At 43.2% G+C, this 17,017-nt stretch overlaps 1 protein-coding gene across 2 annotated transcripts in view; it reads right to left on the reverse strand.

The window, feature by feature from the left end:
• The window catches only part of SPATA7 (spermatogenesis associated 7), a 40,867-nt gene that overhangs the window by 13,279 nt on the left and 10,571 nt on the right, over positions 1–17,017 (reverse strand). The window contains exon 5 of one of the 2 annotated variants that reach the window (XM_070753836.1): positions 13,204–13,337. In XM_070753836.1, coding sequence (XP_070609937.1) covers positions 13,204–13,337 — 134 coding nt within the window. The remainder of the gene's footprint in view (positions 1–13,203; positions 13,338–17,017) is intronic. The other variant, XM_070753845.1, reaches the window with a different exon arrangement.

Raw genomic sequence — 17,017 nt, forward strand, 5'->3', positions numbered from 1 at the left:
GGGACGGGGCCGCCACAGAAAAGGCTCTTCCCCTGGGGCCCGTCAAATGACATTGTTTAGTCGACGGGACCCGGAGAAGGCCAACTCTGTGGGACCTTATCGGCTGCTGGGATTCGTGTGGTGGTAGGCGGTTCCGGAAGTAATATGGTCCAATGCCATATAGGGATTTAAAGGTCATGACCAACACTTTGAATTGCGACCGGAAACTGATCGGCAGCCAATGCAAGCCACGGAGTGTTGAAGAAACGTGGGCGAATCTTGGAAGCCCCACGATGGCTCTCGCGGCTGCGTTCTGCACGATCTGAAGTTTCCGAACACTTTTCAGAGGTAGCCCCATGTAGAGAGCGTTGCAGTAATCGAACGTCGAGGTGATGAGGGCATGAGTGGCTGTGAGCAATGACTCCCTGTCCAAATAGGGCCGCAACTGGTGCACCAGGCGAACCTGGGCAAACACCCTCCTTGCCACAGCCGAAAGATGATGCTCCAATGTCAGCTGTGGATCGAGGAGGACACCCAAGTTGCGAACCCTCTCTGAGGGGGTCAGTAGTTCCCCCCCCCAGGGTAATGGACAGACAGATGGAATTGTCCTTGGGAGGCAAGACCCACAGCCACTCCGTCTTGTCTGGGTTGAGTTTGAGTTTGTTGACACCCATCCAGGCCCCAACAGCCTCCAGGCACCGGCACATCACTTCCACTGCTTCGTTGACTGGACATGGGGTGGAGATGTATAACTGGGTATCATCGGCATATTGATGATACCTCACCCCATGCCCTTGGATGATCTTACGTCAGTTCAAACAAACGGCAGTTAATATTAAACATATCTGGTAAAAAAGCCAGCATCAAACCATAGAAGTGCTGATCCAGAGTACTATATTTCTCTATGTATGATTAAAAAATGAAGTAATATTAATATAACCTAAGACCACACATTTCCATTCGCTAGATGTTCAAAATACACATCCATGTATTGTAGCAATTATTTTGTAATATTTTATTCTTTATGATCCATTTCATGGTTCCAGTACCTAAAATATCATTAACAGCCTATAAAGATGAATGTAATCTTTGTTTATCTTATCTATTTTAACAGCTGTCTACTTAAAATAAAATACTTTTGTTTTTCAAACATAATACTGTACAACACAATGAACAATTTGAAAAAATACTCCTGCATTCCCATTTCATTTTCTTATAGGACTGTGCAGCATTCATGTATATATTTTTATGATTGTGAGCCAAATTATTAACAGGAAAGCATACTGGAAGGAAAAGAAATGAATTGAAATTCAATGACAAATTCAATGATGCTAAAAATAGAATATTTAATTTAAAAATCAAATAACAATTACTTAAAATTAAAGTTTATAACAAGGGAAAATATAAACTATTTGTACGGAACTGGCAGGGTTTACTAAGTAATAAAATCTATACCTTCCATAGGTACATGGACTATTTTTGGTTCTGTCACTAAATATGAACAAAAGGTCATTACAAATGTCTTTCTCCAATTTCTAGGCCTGAGATAGAGGAGAAAGACAAAGCCGTGTAGTGTAATAATAACGTATCTAATAAAAAAGCTGACTAGCTCTGAATTGTTGATGGTAATATATATGGGATGACTTTTATAAGAACATTGTCTGGAGAAAGCTTTGTCTAGACTTGCTTCTAAGCAGACAAGTTCTATTGTCAATCATGGCAGAAAAGGACTCCATAGCTCCTGACTTGGCTATTTAATACATGAAACCGCTGGGTGAGATCATCCAAGGGCATGGGGTGAGGTATCATCAGTATGCTGATGATACCCAGTTATACATCTCCACCCCATGTCCAGTCAGCGAAGCAGTGGAAGTGATGTGCCGGTGCCTGGATGGGTGTCAAGAAGCTCAAACTCAACCCCAACAAGACGGAGTGGCTGTGGGTTTTGCCTCCCAAGGACAATTCCATCTGTCCATCCATTACTCGGGGGGGGGGGAATTATTGTCCCCCTTGGAGAGGGTCCGCAACTTGGGCGTCCTCCTCGATCCACAGCTGACATTGGAACATCATTTTTCGGCTGTGGTGAGGAGGGCGTTCGCACTGGTTCGCCTGGTGCACCAGTTGCGGCCCTATTTGGACATGGAGTCATTGCTCACAGTCGCTCATGCCCTCATCACCTTGAGGTTCGACTACTGAAACGCTCTCTACATGGGGCTACCTCTGAAAAGTGTTCAAAAACTTCAGATCGTGCAGAATGCGGCCGCGAGAGCTATTGTGGGCTTACCTAGGTTCACCCATGTTTCTCCGACACTCTGCGGCCTGCACTGGCTGCCGATTAGTTTCCGGTCACAATTCAAAGTGTTGGTAATGACCTATAAAGCCCTTCATGGCATCGGACCAGAATACCTCCGAGACCGTCTTCTGCGGCACGAATCCCAGAGGCCGATAAGGGCCCACAGAGTTGGCCTTCTCCAGGTCCCGTCGACTAAACAATATCATCTGGCGGGCCCCAGCAGCCCTAGCCGTCTTGAATCAACTCCCCTCAGAGATCAGAACTGCCCCCACTCTCGTCTTTCGTAAATTGCTTAAGACCCACCTATAATGCCAGGCATGGGGGAATTGAGACATTCCCCCCCAGGCTTATATAGTTTATGTATGATATGCTTGTGTTGTATAGTTTTATATAATGGGTTTTTAGATATTTTTCTTCTTTTAAATATTAGATTTGTCTATTGTATGCTGTTATTATTGTTTTGAGCCGCCCCGAGTCTTCGGAGAGGGCGGCATACAAATCTAATAAATTATTATTATTATTATTATTATTATTATTATTATTATTATTTATGAATTTTGACACAATAAGGAAAATTGGCCACCCATCTTTCGATTTAATTCCTTTTGTCTATCCCATATGAAAACACTGTCTTTCTCTGGTGAAAAGGTCCTTAGGTTTGTAGAAAAAAGAACTAGCAAAAAAAGAAAGTTTATGGTAAAGGACATTACAGTTGAAAACTAGGTATCGCTACAAAGGAAGAAAAAGCCAAGCCAAAAAGGATTAACATAGATTACAATAAAGGTAGATCTCAACTTACAACAATTTGTTTAGTAACAGTTAGAAGTTACAGTGGTGCTGGAAAAAAAATGACTTTTGACCTTACTTACAACAACTGCAGCATCTAGGAATCTTACGGTATATACCAGAAAACTGTAACAAATCTGTTAAGCAAGCTCCTACGTTATAGAGAGCTGGATACACATTACTTTTTGTTAGCTTCATAGACAAATGATTTAAAAGAATCTGCCTTTTTTCCTAAAATATATAATGTACATAATTTTTTTTAAAGTGGCAAAAATACAGTAGTTTCCCTTCTAGAATATTTAAAGACATTCCAGTCCAGCTCTTGATTTAGTCATACTCTTCTTACTTAATCAAGGGTACCGCCTTCTGCCAAACAGGATAATACAGAAACTAGTGCTTCAATTTAGGGAGAATGCAACCATTTTTCTCTTCCCCCCCAATGGCTTGTTTTATGCTCCGTTAACAGATCTTCAGAATAGACTCTGGATTTTAAAACAACAAACCTCCTCACCGACATCTTTTATCCCTCAGATGGCTCTAACTGACTACAATGGAGAAAAGAATGCAACTTCCCCATTGACTTGTTAAATGCAATTCCAAGAAGGGAAAACTTCTCGTTTAGACTGAAATCTGTAGAATTAAAAGTGTGTTCCTCAAAGCAGTATATTCCTCAAGAATTTCTTTCACCTCTGATATTGGTTCTGATTTGGGTTCTATTATCCAAACAAGTTTTTAAGGGGGGGAAATGAAATATTATGCCACCTATTTAGATTTTACTCCAGATTTTATTTTCAATTTTAAAAAAGGCTGACAACAACATAACCCTCCCCGATCAATCTACTATTCACCCATTGCCACTCTAAGAATTTAATGAAGCTGTCAGTCATGAAATCATAAGAGGTCATCAGACACTCAGGCCCCTTATGGAAGTTCCAGAAGACAACCTTTAACTTCAAGTATCTTCTACAAAGGTAGAAGATACACCATAGTGGTCCTTAAGAGAGCTAGAATCCCCCCCTTGCATCTCCTACAGTATATATATAAACAGGATATGATATGAATCCCACTAGGTCTAAGCTACCCCAAAATTAATTGAAATATGGACATTTGGCTGTTCAATTGCAAAGGCAATAAACCTCATATGTTATCATCATCTTGCTGCAAAAAACCTGGCTTCCAACTGATTGGACACTAGATGGATATACAGCTTACCTTCTAATGCTATATCTGTAAAGACAAAGGTAGACCTTAAGGTGGCTTAGATATATTGATCAGCTTTCCATGGCAAATAGCCAGATGCACACACTGGCACCAGCTTGTATCTCACATAGCTTAATATCCTGAATCAGGAAGGACCTGGATCTTGGTTCAATGTCATGTTTTCCCTTCAGCACTTCTGAGTGAAAGATATACCGTATTTTCCGGCGTATAAGACGACTTTTTAACCCCTGAAAATCTTTTCCAAAGTGGGGGGTCGTCTTGTACGCCGGATATAGGACAGTGGCGCCGATATTTGCGATCGCTGGGAGGGGCGAGAACACCGCCTCCCAGCTGGGCGAGCCTGCGCTGCGCTCAGGCTCGCCCACACGCTGCCTTTGGCAGCACAAGCGTGCCTGTCCGGCCGGGGAAGAATCGCCCCAGCCGGACGTCAGTTTCAGCTGGGGGGGGGGGCCAGAACACCGCCTCCCAGCTGGGCGAGCCTGCGCTCCGCTCAGACTCGCCCACACGCTGCCTTTGGCAGCACAAGCGTGCCTGTCCGGCCGGGGAAGAATCGCCCCTGCCGGACGTCAGTTTCAGCTGGGGGGGGGGGGGCGAGAACACCGCCTCCCAGCTGGGCGAGCCTGCGCTCTGCTCAGACTTGCCCACACGCTGCCTTCGGCAGCACAAGCGTGCCTGTCCGGCCGGGGAAGAATCGCCCCGGCCGGACATCAGTTTCAGCTGGGGGGGGCCAGAACACCGCCTCCCAGCTGGGCGAGCCTGCGCTCCGCTCAGACTCGCCCACACGCTGCCTTCGGCAGCACAAGCGTGCCTGTCCGGCCGGGGAAAAATCGCCCCGGCCGGACGTCAGTTTCAGCTGGGGGGGGGGCCAGAACACCGCCTCCCAGCTGGGCGAGCCTGCGCTCCGCTCAGACTCGCCCACACGCTGCCTTCGGCAGCACAAGCGTGCCTGTCCGGCCGGGGAAGAATCGCCCTGGCCGGACGTCAGTTTCAGCCTGGGGGGGGGGGCCAGAACACCGCCTCCCAGCTGGGTGAGCCTGCGCTCCGCTCAGACTCGCCCACACGCTGCCTTCGGCAGCACAAGCGTGCCTGTCCGGCCGGGGAAGAATCGCCCCGGCCGGACGTCAGTTTCAGCTGGGGGGGGGCGAGAACACCGCCTCCCAGCTGGGCGAGCCTGCGCTCCGCTCAGACTCGCCCACACGCTGCCTTTGGCAGCACAAGCGTGCCTGTCCGGCCGGGGAAGAATCGCCCCGGCCGGACGTCAGTTTCAGCTGGGGGGGGCGCGAACACCGCCTCCCAGCTGGGCGAGCCTGAACGGAGCGCAGGCTCGCTCACACACTGCCTGTCCGGCCGGGGAAGAATCGCCCCGACCGGACGTCAGTTTCAGCTGGGGGGGCGCGAACACCGCCTCCCAGCTGGGCGAGCCTGAACGGAGCGCAGGCTCGCTCAAACGCTGCCTGTCCGGCCGGGGAAGAATCGCTCCGGCCGGACGTCAGTTTCAGCTGGGGGGGCGCGAACACCGCCTCCCAGCTGGGCGAGCCTGCGCAAAGCGCAGGCTCGCCCACACGCCGCCGTCCGTGCCTCAGTTCCGTGAGAGAGGGGGGGAGAGAAAGAGATAGCAAGAGAGGGAGAGAGAGGGGGGGTTAGCAACAGAGGGACAGAGAGAAAGAGAGAGGGGGGATAGCAACAGAGGGAGAAAGAGAAGGAGAAAGAGAGAGGGAGAGGGGGCAGAAAGAGAAAGAAAGAGATAGCAAGAGAGGGAGAGAGAGGGGGGGTTAGCAACAGAGGGACAGAGAGAAAGAGAGAGGGGGGATAGCAACAGAGGGAGAAAGAGAAGGAGAAAGAGAGAGGGAGAGGGGACAGAAAGAGAAAGAAAGAGATAGCAAGAGAGGGAGAGAGAGGGGGGGTTAGCAACAGAGGGACAGAGAGAAAGAGAGAGGGGGGATAGCAACAGAGGGAGAAAGAGAAGGAGAAAGAGAGAGGGAGAGGGGGCAGAAAGAGAAAGAAAGAGATAGCAAGAGAGGGAGAGAGAGGGGGGGTTAGCAACAGAGGGACAGAGAGAAAGAGAGAGGGGGGATAGCAACAGAGGGAGAAAGAGAAGGAGAAAGAGAGAGGGAGAGGGGGCAGAAAGAGAAAGAAAGAGATAGCAAGAGAGGGAGAGAGAGGGGGGGTTAGCAACAGAGGGACAGAGAGAAAGAGAGAGGGGGGATAGCAACAGAGGGAGAAAGAGAAGGAGAAAGAGAGAGGGAGAGGGGGCAGAAAGAGAAAGAAAGAGATAGCAAGAGAGGGAGAGAGAGGGGGGGGTTAGCAACAGAGGGACAGAGAGAAAGAGAGAGGGGGGATAGCAACAGAGGGAGAAAGAGAAGGAGAAAGAGAGAGGGAGAGGGGACAGAAAGAGAAAGAAAGAGATAGCAAGAGAGGGAGAGAGAGGGGGGGTTAGCAACAGAGGGACAGAGAGAAAGAGAGAGGGGGGATAGCAACAGAGGGAGAAAGAGAAGGAGAAAGAGAGAGGGAGAGGGGGCAGAAAGAGAAAGAAAGAGATAGCAAGAGAGGGAGAGGGAGAAAGATAGAGGGGGGAAAGCAACAGAGGGAGAGAGAGAAAGAGAGAGGGAGAGAGGGGGGAAAGAAAGAGAGAAAGAGATAGCAAGAGAGGGAGAGAGAGAAAGAGAGAGGGAGAGAAAGAGATGGCAAGAGAGGGAGAGAAAGATAGAGGGGAGATAGCAACAGAGGGAGAGAGAAAGAGAGAGGGAGAGAGGGGGAAAGAAAGAGAGAAAGAGAGAGCAAAAGAGGGGGAGAGAGAAAGAGAGAGGGAGAGAAAGAGATGGCAAGAGAGGGAGAGAGAGAGGGAGAGAGGGGAGACAGAAAGAGAGAGAAAGAGATAGTAAGAGAAGGAGAGAGGGGGGGAGAGAAAGAGAGAAAGCAAAAAAAAAAGAGGGAAAGAGAGATAGCAAGAAAGAAAGAGAGGGAGAGAGAGGGGGAGAGAGAAAGACTTTGATCTTTTCCCCAGGTATTTTTGTACCTACTTGACCAACATTATTAGTGGTTGCAAAATTGAATGTATGAACTTGTTCATTTCAATAAAAAGAGCCAGGGAAATGATTGAATGTTAAACTGGATGCATTTATTTCTGCCTGTTTGTATTTGTTCTTATGTTTAACCATTGAAAATGTACTTTTCCTCCAAAAAGAATCATCTTTTCATATTTCTTAGGCAACATTTTAAAATAACTTTAAAAGCTGAGGTCATATTATTCACCCTGCTCTGTATCATAGCACACTGCACAGTACTGAAAATTGGCAGGGTCACTAATGGTAAACCCGACAAGTTAAAATCTGTTTAAGTGACATTGCAAGAGGATAAAGACAAGTGCGGAAAGAGGAAAAAATGGATGGGCTGTTTGGATTGCGATATCATGATATCACATACAGATTCTCATTCCATAATAGATTCTCACATAGGTGTCAGCATGCTGCATGTTAGACTGAAAGATACCTGCAGAATAGATGGTAGGAGAAAGGAAAATAGCCAGGTTCACCTTTTTGTGTTGACAAATTATGATGAGTTATAATAATAAACTTAATTGTGGTGAGGAGAAATATGAGAGGCAGACAAGACAGATAGACAGAGACATATGGAGAGATAGACAGAAGAGTGCTCCCACTTGGCTCTCTCTCTCTAAATAATTCATTCATAATTTTAACAATAAGATCTTCATCATTAGTAATTAAAATATTGTGTTATCATGTTCAGAAATGATTTTTTTCTCAATGCAAGTACATCATAGACCTAGACTCAGTCAGGTCTATGATGTACAGAAGAGGGGTAGCCTTATACGGCGAGTATATCTCAAATTCTATATTTTAACTGGAAAGTTAGGGGGTCGTCTTATACGCCCAGTCGTCTTATACGCTGGAAAATACGGTATCTATTATGTCCCTGAGACTCAGGACAAGTCAAACATGTTGTTCTGTATTGCCTGTTTTATATAGAACCTGAAAATGCTTTAATTTTCCCACTTCTGACCAGCAAAACAGGATTCCCCAATCAACACTATTAGCAATCTCTACTTTCAGCTAATGGACATCAATAATAATAATAATAATAATAATAATAATAATAATAATAATAATAATAAGTGATTAGATTTGTATGCCGCCCCTCTCCGAAGACTCAGGACTTGCGGTCGCATTCTGCACAATCTGAAGTTTCTGAATCCTTTTCAGAGGTAGCCCCATGTAGAGAGTGTTGCAGTAATCGAACCTCGAGGTAATGAGGGCATGAGCGACTGTGAGCAATGACTCCCTGTCCAAATAGGGCCGCAACTGGTGCACCAGGTGAACCTGGGCAAACGCCCCCCTCGCCACAGCTGAAAGATGGTGTTCCAATGTTAGCTGTCGATCGAGGAGGATGCCCAAGTTGCGACCTCTCTCTGAGGGGGTCAATAATCCCCCCCCCTCCAGGGTAATGGACGGACAGATGGAATTGTCCTTGGGAGGCAAAACCCACAGCCACTCCGTCTTGTCTGGGTTCAGTTTGAGCTTGTTGACACCCATCCAGACCCCAACAGCCTCCAGGCACTGGCACATCACTTCCACTGCTTCGTTGACTGGACATGGGGTGGAGATGTATAACTGGGTATCATCGGCATATTGATGATACCTCACCCCATGCCCTTGGATGATCTCACCCAGCGGTTTCATGTAGATATTAAATAGCAGGGGAGAGAGGACTGACCCCTGAGGCAACCCACAAGGGAGAGACCTAGAGGTCGACCTCTGACCCCCCACTAACACCGACTGCGACTGACCGGAGAGGTAGGAGGAGAACAGTGCCTCCCACTTCCAACCTCTCCAGCCGGTGCAGAAGGATACCATGGTCGATGGTATCGAAAGCCGCTGAGAGGTCAAGAAGCACCAGGACAGAGGACAAGCCCCTGTCCCGGGCCCACCAGAGATCATCCATCAACGCGACCAAAGCAGTTTCCATGCTGTAGCCGGGCCTGAATCCAGACTGCTGAGGGCCTAGATAATCGGCTTCTTCCAAGGACCGCTGGAGTTGGAGCGCCACCACCTTCTCAATAACCTTCCCTATAAAGGGAAGGTTGGAGACTGGACAGTAGTTATTAAGCACGGCTGGGTCCAGGGAATGCTTCTTGAGGAGGGGGTGCACAAGTTCCTCCTTATAAGGAGCCGGAAAGGACCCCCTCCCCAAGGAGGCGTTGACAATCTCCTGGACCCAGCTCCACGTCACCTCTCGGCTGGCGAAACCAACCAAGAGGGACACGGATCCAGTAAACAGGTGGCGGAACTCACAGCTCCAATGGCCTTGTCCTGTTCATCAACCCTGAAATAACACAAGATTGGCAGATTTTGTATAGTAGCATGCAAAATCAGGCAAGGAATAATTAAGAGCAACTGAACCTGTCTAAGGTAGCCTGGAATGGCTCAAGCTCTGCATTAACTGCTACTTACTTTTTAACTTTTCAGCTTTTGGAGATAATCAGAGCATGAATGTTTGACAGCTGTGATTTGAAAGCCACTTTTTGTTTGGTTTGGTCTCACTTGGCATATTCCTTTTAAAATTTTGAAAAAGGTTTCCCCAGTAGATTCATATTGCAAATCCCGCATTAGCATGTTAAAAATCAGTAGTGAATACAAAGATTCTTTATTCAACAATCCGACAAAAACTTTGATGAATGATAATAATGGTAACCAAATGAGTTTCAGATATTTAACCTGACATTTCTTCCTTTTATTTCAAAATAAAACAAAGCAAAGCATAAACAACAGCATATTGTATTACCCATCACTATTAGTCACGAAGAACTTTTCTAAATAAGGTGATTATCTGGGAAACTTATCATTCACTGTCAGCTACCAAGCAGTCATGCAAGAATGGGCCAACTGACAATCAACATTATATAGCAGCTTGAAGCCAAATATGCTGTTATGCATATTTTAAAATGAAAATGAATCCCACAATTTACAGTACTCTCTTATTTCTGCTACGCAAATAATATTCTAGCTGTCTGTTAGAGATCATTCTCCTAATTAGTGCTATTCTATGCAGTGCTGGTCAACAAACAGTTTATTTGAACAATTTATTTATCCATTCAATTTTTTTTTATATAGCTAGGAAGATAGATTAATATAAACAGTTAATTTTCATTTATAATCTAAATCTGTCTTCTCCAACCACATTGTACTTAGGACCATAATTTTAAGATTTAATAATACTGACTCAGAAATTTGGAAGATGGAATTTCAGCACATTTTAGAGGCAACAGATTGGACAAAGGATGAAATAAATAATGTTTGCAAAAATTAGGACACAAATAAAAGAAAGGTATAAGTTTGCAGAGGTTTCAGATTACAACAAGTAGTATTCATATGCAGGTAGTTCTCAAATTTCAATGGTTTGTTCAATGATCATTCAAAGTTAAGGAGATAATGAATGAATGAATGAATGAATGAATGAATGAATATAATAATAATAATAATAATAATAATAATAATAATAATAATAATAATAATGGTCGAAAATGAGCAAGCAAAACTGTGGGACTTCCGACTTCAGACTAACCGAATTCGGAAGCATAACACACCAGACATCCTGATTGTGGAGAAAAAGAAAGTATGGATCATCGACATCGCAATCCCAGGGGACAGCAGAATTGAGGAGAAGCAGCTAGAGAAATTAGTGAAATACGAAGATCTAAAAATCGAGCTGCAAAGACTCTGGCATAAGCCAGTGAAAGTGGTCCCAGTGGTACTTGGCATGCTGGGCGCAGTGCCAAAGGATTTCACCGGACATTTGAAAACCATCGGAATTGACAAAATCTCCATCTGTCAATTGCAAAAGGCCGCTTTACTGGGATTGGCAAACATAATTCGCCACTATATCACGCCGTCCTAGGTGCTTGGGAAGCGCCCGACTGGTGATGAAATACGAAATCCAGCATAGTGATCTCGTTTGCTGTGTTGTATTGACATAATAATAATAATAATAATAATAATAATAATAATAATAATAATAATAATTATTATTATTATTATTATTATTATTATTATTATTACAACAGGCCATATACAATTGATAAGAACAGACAGAATGATACTTATACCTAATCCCAGAAATTATGGCCACTGCAGCATCTCCACTGTGATATGATTAAAATTCAGATAGTGCTTGGCAGCTCAACTGCACTTACGACCAGAAGAGTGTGTCAACTCCATCATATTTGCCTATCTCCCCTCCATCTCTCTCTTTTGGCCACCCTGCATAGTGACATTCACCAGCAACGGTAGTGGCACTAAGGCTGATATAAAGACCAGAGAACTTCAGCAGTCTCAGCCAGATACTCTACTTCAGCCTCAACATTGCTACCACAGAGTACAGTCTCAAGCTCCACATCATAGGTTAAAGCCTCTGCTGAACTCTGCTTGCCCTGCCATCACTGCTGCCCTGTGCTTCACTCACCCTGCTGTACTTGCTGCTCTGTAAAGCAGATGCTGGCCACGTAAGGACACCTGCTCATACTGTTCTCCAAATTGCACAGGTCATTCTCATGATACTGCAGAAAAGTTTCTTAGGACTTTCCAAAGCATTGCGAGAATGGTCCTAAACAAGGCAGTTTGGCATTCTTTGTCAACAAGAGGAGGGAGAAGGCAAAGGTCAGATGATGGCAGTAGAAGTGGCAGGGCCAGCAAGTGCAGGGTGGCAAGGCACTTCACAACATAAAGTCTAGTCCTAATTACTATTAATAATTCAAGGATTATAGGTATTTATAGCAAGCCTGTCTCTAAATGCAGGTAAATTGAAAACAAGTATTATAGGCTTATTTTGCTCTAGAGTATCACATATGATTTAAAATTTGGTGTGTGTGTGTAGGATATTCCTTATTTTTTCCCAATACGTTTTTAATGTTTCCCTCCACATCAAAACATAGATAACATATATCACATATACCTTCAATAGAAACCAACATACAATAGTACAATAGTATTATACAAAAACAATAGTACAATAACCTAAGTTACACTCCAATTTTAATTTTATTATTCAATCCATCTCAATCTTCCCTCTCTCCATTCCCCTCCTTCTATCTCAGGTGGCTATTCCACCTCTAGTACCTACTTTCTCACAGCTTCTCTCCCCATTCCTACTACCATCTCCTCCTCCTTCCTTCTCTGCCTCTCCTCCTACTCTCTCTCCTTCACCCTCTTTCCTTCCTCCTTCTCTACCTCCCCTTCTATTCTCTCTCCTTTCTCTCCTACTTTCCTACTTCCTCTTACGCCCTCTAAATCCTTCCTTGAGTGGATAATTTTACTTGAAATATTTTTTTCTTATTATTTTTCTCCCAATTAAAAAACACATACCTCATATAGGCCAACTTAATAAACATATATCATAGGAATTTCCTTACTGATACTAGACAAAAATGGAAGGATGGAGTACATTTCAGCTTCCTCATTCTGAAGCAGATGAATGGTAAGGAGAAAATCATATAGAACAAACTCTAGTTGCAGTTTGTTAATCCTTTTAATTATTATTCTCCCCTCCAGAAGATGAAAAAGATAGCAGAAGTAGAATTAAATAAAGATGAAATACCTTGTAAACAGGCATGAATCATGTACAAAAATGTATAGAAAATTTATACTTTTTTTCCAATTTACAAGTTGGTATAGAGGAAGTCCAGAACAAATCTAAAACTGGAAAACGAGAGAAACAGCACTGAAGAACTTTGCCCATTCCTATTCAGCACAAATTAAAATCATACTGTATGGCCTTGCTTATGCTTAAAAGGAAGTTTTTAGTAAAATATTTTTGGTGACTGTAACAATAATACTAAAATCTGGAAGGAATCTTACAGTATTAATATTCATTAATACGAAAAAGAGAGAGAACCAGAGAATAAATATACCTACTTTTGTATAGGTAGCAGACAGCAGTCTTCTACTCTCCCTGGAACTTGATCGGGATACCTGTTGAGATGAAATCATCTCCTTTTCACATTTTTCTACCTCTTTCTTCAATTTCTCTCTTCGTTGCTGATCTGAAACTTAAGAGGAAAATATTAGCCAAGGTTAAAATACTAGGATTAAAGGTCTTAAAAAAAAATTAATTACTATGTTTGTGCAGACAAAGATAGAAATGGTTTTCAACCAGTGCCATTTTTTGTAGCAATAGATATGAGATGACAAACTTGAAAATGCCCTGTAATCTAATATACTATCTTATTCTTAAATGCATATATAAAAAGGTCTATGATAAATCAACATAATTTTATTCTATTTAATGGCCCAAATCTAAAGTAAGAGCATCGCTTTAAATTTGAATTAAAATTAGTAAATTAGGGATTAGTCACACCTAGAATATCTGACTCCTTTTCTATAAGTCTTTCTACTGCTTTTCTATAACAATGCAAATAAGATAAGATAATAAGATAAGGTAAAAGAAGAGAAGTTCACATAAGAACAGATAAGATTATTCTCTTTGGTCAACCAACTTTGTACTTGGCATCAGATTGCTACATCTGATGTGTAGTACAATTTGGGAGAAGGCAGAATCTGTTCTGTTTCATTTTCTGTTTTTGTTAATTTACAGTTATTTGCAGCACATTTGTCCAACATTTCTCCAACCTATCCAGATTGTTTTGAATTTTCTTTCTATTTCCTATGCAATATGCCATTCAGTGTTGTAACATCTACAAATTTAATAAACATTATCTGCTCCAGAATTTTCCCACTTAGCAATGTTAGACTGATCAATCTGTCTTTTCCTGGATCTTCCAGTATCATATCTTAACATAATTTTTATTGCCCTTTATTAACCAAGAGGGAAAAAACAAAACAAAAAATAAACTAAAAAATACATATTAGAATAGATGTACATACAAGAATAAGCTAATTTCTTAGACAACACATTAAACACTGACAAAATAATATTGATATTTCCATAACATCAAGGCTCATTGTTCTTTTCTTGAAGAAAAGTTCATTTTCTTTCCTCCAGTCATCTGGCATTTTAATCAGAATCTCAATAATACAAAGGTTCAGTCAGACTATAATGAATTTCTTCAGTATATTAGGATGCTATTCATCTGCTTGTGAAGATTTAATCTAAAGATGTATTTCCGGAACACGTTTCCTCAATAGCAAGCTTCAATTTTGCCTCCTTTCCTATTTTCACAATATCCTGGTAGAATATCCAATTTTCTTTTTTTGTTGATTGAAGTTCACGACTCAATTAAAATAACAGCTCAGTTTCTATGCCTTTTGTTTGTTACCTTAAAGTATTTTGCTATCTGTGTTAATCAGATAGCACAATTCTTTTTATTTTATTTTGAACATATCTAAAGAAGCCCTTGTCCCCTTTGGTAACTTTAGCTCACACTGAGTTTTGGTTTACCTAGTACCGGCTTTATATTCCAAGATATCTGTCTGTACTCTTTATCTGTGACTTAGTTCTCTTATATGAACAATTTTGTTTTTAAATCTTCATTAAGACATAGAAAGTTCCCAGGAAAAATAATTGACTCAGCCTTCCATCTTTCTGAGGTGGGTAAAATGAGGACCCGGATTGTGGGGGCAATATGCTGGCTCTGTTTAAAAAGTGCTATTGCTAACATGTTGTAAGCCGCCCAGAGTCTAAGGAGAAGGGCAGCATAAAAATTGAATAAATAAATTTAAAAAAAAAATTCAAATAGCTAAACAAAGGATTTAAATGCATTCCTATATGTTGTGATTCAGTCTGAGGCTCCTCAGGGAATGGCTGGCATTCTGCCGGCTCCATGCTCAGAGGGGGAGGACGAGGAACAGGAGGAGGAGGAGGAGGACCAGGCAGATGGGGAGGAGGAATTGCAGGCCGAGGAAGAGGGAGAACAGCCTGAGACCCCCGGGGTGGAGCTCTCCCCAGCGAGTAGCCTGGAGTCCTTAGATGAGAACGCACAAGCCATCATCGATCTCAGGCAGAGAAGAGCAGCACAACGAAGGGGACAATTAGCCAGGTATTACCATCCCTAATAGGCAACAGCTGGGTTTGGGTGTGGTTCTCCCCAGAAAGGCTGAAAAGGCAGGCCCGCCCTTCCTGTATTGTGGAGAATTATCTTTTGGGAGTCCTGTGACCTTGCTGCAATCCTTGGCGTCTCTGATTCTGGCTTGTGGCCTTGAAGGCTGAAACCTTGGGGGAGGCGTGGGTTCTCTACAGTGGTGGGTGTGCCAGCAAGAAGCCTGTTGTATTGTCTGGCCGTCGTGACTATTCTGTGAAGCCTCATAGCATCCCAGTGTGTAAGAACAGTTTTTTCTCTGTGTTTGTGTTCAAAAATATAAAGTGACTTTGCGTTTTACCAGCGTGTCTGGCTGCTTTTTTCAGTTGGTGCTGAAGTCTGGGGGCACCCAGACAGGACACTATACGACTAAACTGTCCCACCCTGCTAATTTCCAAGAGAAACCATTTATGTTGCTGATTCATAATCAAATAAATTATTCCTTAATGTACAAATACTTTCATTTTATCTATATTTTATGTAGATTGCATTTTTGCCCTAAATAACTCTTATTAGTCTTAAGCCTGTTTTCATATCATTTCATAAAACATCTTATTATATACTGTAGAATCAAAAACCCAGAAGATTGGAAATAACTTTCAAAATCTTCTAGTTCAATCCTCTTTCCAGTGGAGAAATCATGAACTGTACCATCCTCCACAAACAGTCTTTCAATGGTGGACATTGATTGATGATTTGCTTAAACAAAAGAAATACAGTGATACCTTGTCTTACGAACTTAATGGGTTCCGGGACGAGGTTCGTAAGGTGAAAAGTTCGTAAGACGAAACAATGTTTCCCATAGGAATCAATGGAAAAGCGATTAATGCGTGCAAGCCCAAAATTCACCCCTTTTGCCAGCCAAAGCGCCCGTTTTTGCGCTGCTGGTATTCCCCTGAGGCTTCCCTCCATGGGAAACCCCACCTCCGGACTTCCGTGTTTTTGCGATTCTGCAGGGAAATCCCAGCAAGGGAATCCCAGCATCGCAAACACAGGGGCTTCGCTGGCAACGGAAGTCTGGAGGTGGGGTTTCCAAGCGAGGGAAGCCTCAGCGAAATCACAGCATCACAAAAACACCGAAGTCCTTGAAACCCCACCTCCGGATGTCCGTTGCCAGCAAAGCACCCATTTTTGTGATGCTGGGATTCCCCTGCAGCATCGCAAAAACACGGAAGTCCGGAGGTGAGGTTTCCCATGGAGGGGAGCTTCAGGGGAATCCCAGCAGCGCAAAAATGGGTGCTTCGCTTGCAATGGGAGGTCCGGAGGTGGGGTTTTACAACGAGGGGAGCCTTCACTTGGCAACGGAAGTCCAGAGGTGGGGCATCCCAGTGGCGGCGGCAGGTTCGTAAGGTGAGAATAGTTCGGAAGAAGAGTCAAAAAAAATTTAAACCCCGGGTTCGTATCTCGAAAAGTTCATATGATGAGGGGTTCGTAAGACGAGGTATCACTGTATTAAACAATATCCATAGTTGCTTATCTCATCAACAAATTGTAGGTGGCATCCAGGTTAAAATCAAAACAAATAAACACAATTTAAAAAACAAAATAATGTACACATAATCATAATACTGTTGAACAGTACTACTGAACATTGTGGGCCAGGTCTTACTATTAAAGATTACAAAATAAACAAAAAACAAAACGAAACAGATTTTTCATCATGTTATATATCAATACCATACCATACTCTTACT

The sequence above is a fragment of the Erythrolamprus reginae genome, chromosome 1, assembly GCF_031021105.1.
Source record: "Erythrolamprus reginae isolate rEryReg1 chromosome 1, rEryReg1.hap1, whole genome shotgun sequence".
In the NCBI taxonomy this organism is placed as follows: Eukaryota; Metazoa; Chordata; class Lepidosauria; order Squamata; family Dipsadidae; genus Erythrolamprus; species Erythrolamprus reginae.